Below are 10,641 nucleotides of genomic sequence, written 5' to 3'. Positions count from 1 at the left end.
ATGCCAATGATGGTGCGTACGCGTGCACACAGCAGGTGGAGATGCATGATCGCGACGCGCGGGCCAGGCTGTGATGCGTTCAGGCTCCTGCGGTCCGTCCGACAAACCACACTGCTGCTACTGCTGTTGCTGCTGCACCTCTTCATTGGGAAAAACCTCGAGGAGAACATCATCGCACCATCGCCGGCAGCCGGTTCCTTGTGCATTGCGCACCTCCCTACTACCACCATCTTCTCAATCAGCCCTCCTCCTCCTCCTCCTCCTCCTCTCCTCCTCCTCCTCCTCATCCTCGCCGCGACCGGAGGGGAGTTTTTCCTGTGTACTTTGCAGGGGGAGAAGAACACAATAGCAGTGCTATAAGGTAAGACACCCGCCCGGTTGTTTCATTGCGTTGTGGACTAACGGCTTTATTTTTCCCCACTGCGCAATTTCTTCAATTGCGCATTTTTGCGTCCTGCAGCCTTGTCATGATGTGCGTTCTTTTTTTTTATCGCAAGGTGCACAAATTGGCGCATCCCCCCCCCCCCACACACACACACACATACACACACAGCATCCCTGCGCCCCCCTCCCTTTATGACTGCGTCGTTTCTATCGGAATGCGGCAGCGTCTCTCGGGAGGTGCCGCTGCTCATCCTAATTGCGTCGTCGTCGATAACCAGCGAGTGCCGTTATTTTTCGCGTTCTCTCGGGCCTGTGTGCGCATAGCGTGCACATCATCATTACCATCATCGTCTCCCTCCACCATCCACGACCAACCTCCCTCCGTCCAAGACCCCCCCCCCCCACACACACCCCACATCACCACCTCCGCTGCCCCCCTTAACGTCAAAACAGCCGCACAGTTGCGTGATACGAGGTGTTCGCTGTTGCATCCTCATGCAAAGTGTTTTGTCCTTCAAGGTCATTCGTTGGCTGCCGCCTGTTCCTGCTGCTGCACGTTAAAAATATCGCATTACGTTTTGGAGATTGAACATTATTGCGTGGAGGGCCCCGGGCTAGCCTGCCGTCATGCTGCAGAGAAGTGGACTGACTGTATGTTTGGTGGTGTGGGTCTGGTGGGCACGCGCAATCTGACCAAAAAAAAAAAAAAAAAAAAAGATGATAGATGCGCACACTTGACGCATTCAGGTCCGTGGATCATATTCAGTGCCGTGTGTAGCACTGTTGTTGCCAGGGGCAAGCACGAGCATGGGGGGTGCGGACCATAAGTTTTGCTGGTTGATACACATGGGTCTGGTGCAGGGGTCACCAACCTTTTTGAAAATGAGTGCTTCTTCTTGGGTACTGATACATGCGAAATGTGCACTCCGAAAGAACATTTGCGAAAATTATTTGGTGGTAAATCGTCTCCTCATCATCGTGCCGCCTGCTAGCGTTTCTCTACATTTTGTCATACGCTGTAATACTGACAAGGGCCGGGCCAATAGTGATTTTTTTGAGGCCGATGTTTTTTGTCAGGAAAAAAATGCAAAGTACCGATTAACCGGCTGATTAATTTAAACATTTATAAATCGTGAAATAATTTGCCAGCAGTCTGTTTCTGCCAAAGCGGAAAGCTCTTTGCCCTTGGCAACACATGGTGAAAATTCTGATTGGATGACAATACAACCTTCTAAATGATAGATTAATAAATATGTTCTATATCGTCGCAGTCCTGTGAAAAACACCATTTGTTTCATTTTTCTTATTTTTACGTGAATGGTATTTCCGCGTTACAGACATCGCATTAACGTGAAAATGTAAAAAAAAAAAAATCCCAAATTGGACATATGTGTTTTTCGCAGGACGGCGACGATATATGAATCCATGGCAAATATCGATACTTCATCTTAAGGATCGATACTTAAAATAGAGCACTCTGGATGTGAATATCGATATTTTGGTATCGATCCGCCCGTCCCTATTGGGCACGACTACGGTAAATGGTTCGAATGTATGAAGGTAAAAACAATTGCCAATTGGCCAATCATTTTGGCCAATGTTTGAAGGACCATAACCGCAATAAGACTGACCTTTAAACCATTTTTTGTTGTTGTCAAATTTTCACAGATGCAAGTGTGATTTCAAATAGCAACACGCAAAAAAAAAAAATGAGACGCATCTCACCGGTGAGCTATTTTTAGAGCGGACCCACGGGCTACTCGCGGTCCTTGCCGACTACCCGTTGGTGACCCCCCCAGTCTAGCGTATTCTTCCTTTTGATGCCACTTCAACCCCTTGAACTGCTTGAGGTGGGTCACTGCCCCCTCGGCCCCCCTCTTTGCGCGCCACCGCCCACGAGGGTGCGGACAATACGCTTTGCTTGGCGGTACATATGACTTGTGTATTCTTGCCCACAGAAAAATGTTTTGATGCTCCTTTCAAGTTAGTCATTGAATGCCCTCACCACCCCACCCCCGAGGTGGTTGAGGTGTGTCCCCACAATTGCAGCTGTGGCACATAGGATGGATTCAGGCTCCATCATGTTTGAACTCCACATTTTAAAGTGGGGAACGCGTCATTGGCTGCTCCAAATAAAATGGCATCCTTATCAAAAGCAAATACGGTCAAATGGTCATATTTGCACCCTAAAAACAGTCGGGTTAAAAATAACACCATTTTGGACCGATCCACTACTTGGGTCGATTTGACCCAACTTTCTGGGTTGTTTTCTGCAAAAACAACAGCAGAAATAGGTACTTTTGGACAAAACAACACATGAAGGTGGGTAAAATTGACCCAATTTGTGGATCGGTCCATTTTTTGACCCAAAATTGTGTTATTTTTAACCCAACTTTTTTAGAGTGTGGGGCATTGTGGCTCCGTGGTTCAATCATGTGTCATCATGTGTACACACTATAATATTGACAAATCCTCATTGGCCACTCGATATAAACTCTAGAATGGCCTATGTTCAACAGTGCATCTTCACAACACAGCATGTTGTGCTGACTCTCATCCATTGATGAAGTGGCAGTGAGGATCCAGGTCAGTGCCACAGACTGGCACAAACAAGCTTGAGGCCCGAAATAGAAACACGAGCACCAGGGGGGAAACAATTCAGCGATTTTGCCCTCCCACCACCCTGAACATTAAAACACACACACACACACACACACACACACACGCACGCACAGCGGAACCTCTGATGTGCATCCGTACCAGGGTCCAGGACACTGCTCGATTTCTCGCCATGTAATGGAAATAGTCTGTGACCTTAAATTAAATCTTTAATGGCTACACAGGAAGCGTTGGATGTCATTTTCGGTGTTGCCACTGTTAGCTTTAAAGTTAAATTAGTGACTTGTAGGCAAAGTAACAATTTGATTCGGTTAAATCAAAACCAATTTTCCAATTCAAATCAGTTTTCGATACGCCCCTAGCAACAAATTTGTGATTGAAATTGATGAAAGATTGTATGACGTTAGAGGTTCCGCCGAACGCACCGTCACCGTATCGAATTGATTTTCATGTGTATGCAGCAGCAGCAGCAGCAGCAGCAGCAGCAGCAGCAGCCATGGGAAAGCAAAACAGCAAGCTGACACCCGAGGTGATGGAGGATCTGGTGAAGAACACGGAGTTCAACGAGCACGAGCTGAAGCAGTGGTACAAGGGCTTCCTTAAAGACTGCCCCACCGGAAGACTCAACCTGGAGGAGTTCCAGCAGCTCTACGTCAAGGTGGGTCTACGGGCCACCGGTTTGTTTTCGATCACAGTGCTTCTAAAATGGCCCACGAGACATATCCTTGTGGCCCACAAAACAAACATTCCTGCAATGAAACAACTTAAAAAGAAAGTCAAGGCAAAAATGTTTTCTTCAAGAATATGTTCTATGCAAGACCACTAGTTGAAACAGGGCATTCTGATAAATTTTCCGTTAGTGGAATAAATGTTAATCCACCCGATTTTAGCCATCTCTGGGGGCGGCCATTTTGTCTTCTGTTGACTGAAAATGACATCACAACTGCTCACAACGACCAATCACGGCTCAGATTCAGAAAACTGCTCAGCCGTGATTGGTCGTTGTGAGCAGTTGTGATGACAAAATGGCCGCTCACAGAGATGGCTAAAAACGGGTGGATTTTGCTGCTTAATTTATATTCCATAAACACAAAATTAAGCAGAATGCCGCGTTTCAACTAGTGGGCCTGCTGGGAAAATATTCTTGATAAAAATATGTTTGGGTTAACTTCCGCTTTAAAAGAGATGTCTCAACTTTTTTTCATCTTTTAGACACATTGAAATGCTTTTTCCTCAGCAAAAATATCCACGAGTGGTGTTTTACTCCATTCATCCATTTTAAAGCATTACTGCTCATTCCTCCTCTCTAAGCACCAGCTCCGCCCAATCCAAGAAAACGACGGGTCCTCGCATTGTGACGTCACAGTGTGAGGACCCGGTACTGCTCCCGCCGAGTAAACACACGCCCACTTTCTCCAGAAGCTAGCAGTGACTGTTTGGTGGGCGGTGCGCACTGCCGGCTTTTGGACGACATCATGAAAGAGGCGTGGCAGTCACAACGGGGAGAGGCGGCGTTTTGGTGAACCAGGCGCCTTACTTCCGGGTTAGGAAAAATAGCCACCAAAATAACTCGCATTTCTTAAGAGGTTTGATCGCCATTGTGCTAAAGGTAGTAATATGTCATCACATTCTTAAAATAGCCCGACACATCTTCTTTAAACAAGTGATTATCAAAGTGTGAAACGTGAGCTCCCTCTAGTGGTACCAAAGACTCACTGAATGAAATGTTCAAACTGTGCATGTTACAGAAGCGTTTTTTTGTTTTGTTTTTAAAAGCATATTATATTTAATACACATAAAGTTGTATTGTATTGGACTGTATTTTGAACGCAATAAATTGACATAGATTCTTTTAGAATTACTTGTTTTCAAAGATTTTGTTACAAAATATTGTCCGAGTGGCATTTAGGAGTACACGCGTTAAATTGGCGATAGAATTATGTGGGGGTACTTGGAAAAAAAAATCTGCCATTTAAGGGGTCTTTGGGGCCCCGAAAGCTTGAATTTGCTTTAATGTGTCCTCATCCATCGTTTTCTCTTTGCAGTTCTTCCCTTACGGCGACGCCTCCAAGTTCGCACAGCACGCCTTCCGCACCTTTGACAAGAACGGCGACGGCACCATCGACTTCCGAGAGTTCATCTGCGCGCTGTCCATCACGTCGCGCGGCAGCTTCGAGCAGAAGCTCAACTGGGCCTTCAACATGTACGACCTGGATGGAGACGGCAAAATCACCAGGGTGGAGATGCTGGAGATTATCGAGGTCGGTGGTGCTCTCAGGGCCATATTCTCCCGTCTGCGCTTAAATTATTTTGGACGCAGATGGCTGGCGCTCTTTCAAGGAATTTCACGACCAAACAAATCAAACACAAACAAATGATTCAAAATCTAACTCACCATCACCACCATTATGATGACGCTTTCGGAGAAACTCCAAAATGCCAACATGAGTCAGCAGCCTCGTGTTCACCAAGCCCGACTATTTTATGTTTTATAAGATTGTCCGATGAGATTATTCTTTGGTCTGAGATTTGTTCAGAACGGATTTGTCCAAAATGAGTTGGGGCCAACAATCTTAATTATTAAAGGTGTTCAATATTTATGACCCCAAATTTTCATGTGTGGAGAAAGCCAACGTCTCCCTTAAGCCTGGTTCACACACATACTCGGACTGTCAAGTTTCTGATTTTCTATCATCATGTGAGGGGTCTGTCACAGATAAAAAGAAAAAAGATAAGATTTGAAAAATCTTTATGTGTGTACCAGCTTCAAGACTTAGGCTGGCTTTCTGGAGCTTTGGTTTGCTGTGTCTTTAGATTCAAGAGTCTTTTCCAAGCAGGGGCCTGCAAAGGGGTGGGCTGATCACCTGAGCAGGGCATCCCTCCTCAGCACCATTTTGACCAAAAAAAAAAAAAAAAAAAAAAATCACAAAGGCAATAAAATGTCTTTACGTTGGCCACTAATCGCCCCGCACCTATCAGCCCAATTCTATGTGACATAGCCTTGAAATTGTATGTTGCTTAAAAACGGAGTGCCAGGGTTTAGAAAAACAAGCAAACAAAAAGCAAAAGGCCGTACGTTTCGGCTCTAGCACAAGGTGAGTCGGGGGATTATCGGGCAGACTGTGACTGTCACGCTGCTGCACACCTGCGCCTCAGAGGCAGGCCGGCAGGCGGTGGGTGGGTGGCCGATGGCAGCACTGCAGTTGTATTGAGTTACAGCGTTACAGCACAGCCATCTTGACACAAGCTAGTTCATTTGCATCTTTGGCTTATTAGAAAAGCTCTGCAGTAGCTAAAGCAAATGTATTGGTAGAAAATGTCATTTATAGTATATGCCGCTTAAAAATGGACGGCGGGTCACAAATGGTTTGGACACCCTAGCTTAAAGGTTTAGAGCACAGCCACATAGATGCTAATTATCATCTAAGTTAGCGCTAGCCTTAAGCCTTAAGGCTAGCGCTAACTTAGCCTTAAGCTAGCGCTAACTTAGTCTTAAGCTAGCGCTAACTTGCTGTTCCAGAAATGGAAGCTGTGTAGGATGATAAAACAAAGTGCCGCTCAACCTCTTTGCTCCCTCCCCCTTGCAGGCCATCTACAAAATGGTGGGCACGGTGATCATGATGAAGATGAACGAGGACGGCCTGACACCGGCGCAGCGGGTGGACAAGATCTTCAGCAAAATGGATAAGAACAACGACGACCAGATCTCGCTGGACGAGTTCAAGGAGGCGGCCAAGAGCGACCCGTCCATCGTGCTGCTGTTGCAGTGTGACATGCAGAAGTGAACCCCCCCCCACCCCTCGCCTATTTGCCCACCCCCACACACACACACACACGCACCCCCCTCCTCTAAACACCACCACTGCTCGCTCCCCAAGCCCCCTACCAGTCACCCTGCTTGCATACACACACACACACAACAGACACACAGACACACGCATACATACACACCCTGAACTGCTGTTTAAATGTCTCATTCCACAGGGGTAAAAAAAGAAAAAAAAAAAAAAAAAAGCTTGGACTCTTTTTCAATGGACTCGCTTCTTGTGGTCGTATGCATGAGAAATATGTCAAATATGCGGAATCATTTTGAATATAGCGATAAGATAATGCTACATTTCTATTTCAGAACATGTTGTTGTGCACCGTAAAACCCTCCACACACAAACACACACGCGCGCGCTCATCCAGCTTGTGCATGGATGAAGTCGATTAGCCGGGTACTTTGCGAACACGTCCGACGAGTGGCAGCCATATTGCTATTGGGGTAAACCATTCCTGACATGGAGACAGTTACAGTGTTGGTTTTTTAGGGCAACCCATCCAACTTTGCAGCGATTCTCCGCCCACCAGCAATGACGAAAAACTTAAAATCCTCTGTCAAATGTCAAGGACGAATCTGAGAATGCGAGTCCGTCTTTGAATGTCCGCTTCAAACCAAAATGGTGGATTTCCTTACTCTTCAGGCATGGTTCCAAGATGACTTTTTTTTTTTTTGAATAGGTCTTCTCATGATAGACAGGACAACCAAATTCTTGTTACTCATTCAATCTGGCTTTCAAACTGGCTGAAGTATTTTGCATTTCATGGCAAGCCATCCAGCTTTTCTGCAATAGTTCGCCCACGTCTCATGATGTAAACCCAGAATTCTTGGCAATGGGCATCTGTTTAGTATAAGTACATCAAATTTGGTCGCAATTGGACAATCTCTTAAGAAAAAAATCCACCTTTCAAGGATTCCTTGAAATGGACAAATTGACTGCAAAATGTCAACTTTAAACCAAAATTGGTTTTCAAGGCATTGCTTCTTGATAGTTTTTGTGGGTCTACACATGATAGGTAGGTCAACCAAATTTCATGTTGCCAAATGAAACTGGCTTTGGCAGCTAAATTTATGTGGGTCATATTTGATAGCAATCTGGAATTGGCCAAATTGACCCTAAAATGGCCACTTCACATCAAAATGGAGGAGTTTTGCATTTTATGGCGAGTCATCCAACTTTGTCACCATGCTCAGTCCACGTGCAACTACAAAAAATATGTTCATAATTTAGCTTTATCCATCCGTCTAATGTACATGGTCCAACTTAGGTATCAATGAGACAAAATCTCAAGAAGAGTTTGTCTTGGAAATGAGCCTAAAATACCGTCTTCAAACCAAAATGGCAGACATGCTGTGTCTTTTTGGGCTTTTGAGACTTTTTATGGCTCAACTCATGACAGACGTGCCAACCAAATTTCATCTTGCGAAGCGATTCCAGGGCGCGCTCCCCAGCCCCTTTAGTTTCCACCCCTGTAACAATATGGCAGCTCACACGTGACGTCACGCCGACTTCTTCCATGAGTGGAGCACTTCCTTTTGGACTCGTGTTCCCACCAGCCAGCCTTCCCTTGCAAGTTGTTCACCGCTGCAACTCCCGTACTGCGTTCAGTAACCGTCAATGAAACAATAACTCCTATGATAATTGTAATGATAAGTGTCTCTGCCAGCCAGGCTTGTAGAGCTCGTGGATGATAGAGAGATGTTCGCACATGACAGAAAAAGTATTGCATGCATATATTATGTGTCAAAAAAAAGAAGAAATATATATAATATATATAATCTATTATCTTTTTTTTTTTTTTTTGCATCTTCAGTGGTTCTAAAAGAGGAAAGAAACCCTCTTGGGATTCATTTAGTATTGTTGCATGGGATGTACAGTGTAAACTCACCTGAGGTGGGAGCATGCTTCCCTCCGCATTCATTCACACACTCGTATTTCTTTCGGATATTTGTAAATTGCTTTTACTAACATTTGACTGCTACAAGGAGCATTAGGGCCACACGTAAGAAAAATAATTCCACTACAAGAATGAAGTTGGATTTTTTTTTTTTTTTTTTTTAAAAGTTGTATTTATTCAAGAAAAAGTCATTATCTTGCCAGAATAAAATCATATTTAATATTCTCTCTGTTTCTTTAAAACTTTATTCTGGAAAAATATGACTTGTTTTCTCTCTGAAAGTATCATGCTTTTTCTTGAATAAGATTCGATTTTATTCTTATAAGACTAAGATTTTTTTCTTCAAAAATATGAATTTTTTCTTGAATATAATCTGATGGTTTTCTCCAAAAAGTACTTTTTTTCCAGAAAAAAAGAGGACTCCTTTTTTTTTAAATCATGTTATTTTTTTCTTGAAAAAATTGACTGTTTTCTTGAAAAAAAATGTGACTTTATTTTCATAAGAGTCCATATTTTTTCTTACATAATGTTTTCTGTTTTTCATTGAATGACTATTTTTCTCAAAATGTAATAGTTTTTCCTTGAAAAATATTACTTTTTCTTTGAAAAGTATTACATTTTCTCTTGAAAATTGTATTTTTTTTTCTTTTACTTATTTATTTGAAGATTATGACTTCTTTCTTGAACATACAGGGAGACGTCATACTTATTAGAAAATATCACTTTCTTCTCATCGTTTAATGTCATTTTCTTTTCAGTGTGGCCCTAATTCATACTCCTTTGTCGATTACGCACACACACACAGTTGGCTGCCTGTTTGATTTGTTTACACAGTACATATCGACATGTTTACAAAGAGCACTGCTATAATAATCAAATGATCTCCATGCTGGGAGTTCCCTAATGAGAGGGACTCATATTCCAAAGCAGCAGCAGCAAAAAAAAGAAAGAAAAAAAAAAAAAAAGAGAAAAAGAAAAAAAAGTTTACTGTACACACTGCATTCCAGTATGGAAGTTGTTTTCATGTGAAAGGTTTTGCTTTGCTTTTTGAATTAGTCTTTCCGGCACATTAGGCTTCCCTGTTCCCAGGCTATGCAAGCGTGGACTGAGTGTCTGTTTTGCAAGTCCACATGTCCAATGGCGGGCGCGGCAGAAGATTTTTCCCCAACATAACCTTAACTATTATTATTGTTATTATTATTATTATTATTATTATTATTATTATTATACTGTCTGTAAACATTTCAGTCCAGCCCAACACCACGTGGAGCTCTTTAATGTCAAGTAGGCTAAATGTTTCTATCAAATATGAAAACTCATGATACAAGTGACTGTATTCTTTTATACATGTGGCATGTGTTGCACCCCTTAAACAAACAAAAAAACTTGAGTTTTGTTGTGATTAAAATCAATAAACTACAGACGGGCTTTTTTCAAAACACACTGATGGCCATGCTACTGACTGACAGGTTAGGTGGATATACTGTACTGTAGATAAAAGCTGAATCTACAGCTTAGCTGATCCCATCCAATTTTTTTCTTCAAAATACTCTGTTTTTTTTCCATGGACAAATAAACACATCTTGCCCCCTCATAGCTTCACAACTTTTTCTCACAACATTCTGTTACACTCCCCCCCCCTCCCCACACACACACACGCACACACACAAATATATACTGTATATATGATAAGAGGAATTCAGTTACTGTTCTTTTTTCAATACTGTAAGTAACATCTTTTTTTATCATCTCAAAATCCATAGACGTAAAAGTACATATTAAAAAATAAATAAATAAATACCACCGTATAAAATTTGAATTTAACAACACAAAAAAAAGAAACTAAATGACAAAACACAAGACACAGTAAGACTTCCAATCGAGGGGCTTCCGGGTCAGAGTGTCAATCACCTGCAG

At 42.9% G+C, this 10,641-nt stretch overlaps 1 protein-coding gene across 2 annotated transcripts; it reads left to right on the top strand.

Annotated features, from left to right (window-relative positions):
* Positions 1-79: 79 nt before the first annotated feature.
* On the top strand, positions 80-10,165 carry vsnl1b (visinin-like 1b). 2 transcript variants are annotated; one of them, XM_086048866.1, is made up of 4 exons: positions 80-361; positions 3,468-3,661; positions 5,049-5,264; positions 6,591-10,165. In XM_086048866.1, the coding sequence occupies exons 2-4, from the start codon at positions 3,500-3,502 to the stop codon at positions 6,786-6,788; spliced, it is 576 nt and encodes a 191-aa protein (XP_085904992.1). In that variant the 5' UTR covers positions 80-361; positions 3,468-3,499; the 3' UTR covers positions 6,789-10,165. The 2 variants fall into 2 exon arrangements, with proteins under 2 accessions (XP_085904992.1, XP_085904991.1); XM_086048865.1 differs by having other exon boundaries at positions 81-361; positions 3,465-3,661.
* Positions 10,166-10,641: the final 476 nt, after the last annotated feature.

The sequence above is a fragment of the Filicampus tigris genome, chromosome 13 (genome assembly GCF_054856515.1).
Source record: "Filicampus tigris isolate MCC_2025a chromosome 13, RoL_Ftig_1.0, whole genome shotgun sequence".
Taxonomy (NCBI): Eukaryota; Metazoa; Chordata; class Actinopteri; order Syngnathiformes; family Syngnathidae; genus Filicampus; species Filicampus tigris.
This window is presented reverse-complemented; position numbering and strand designations above follow the sequence as displayed.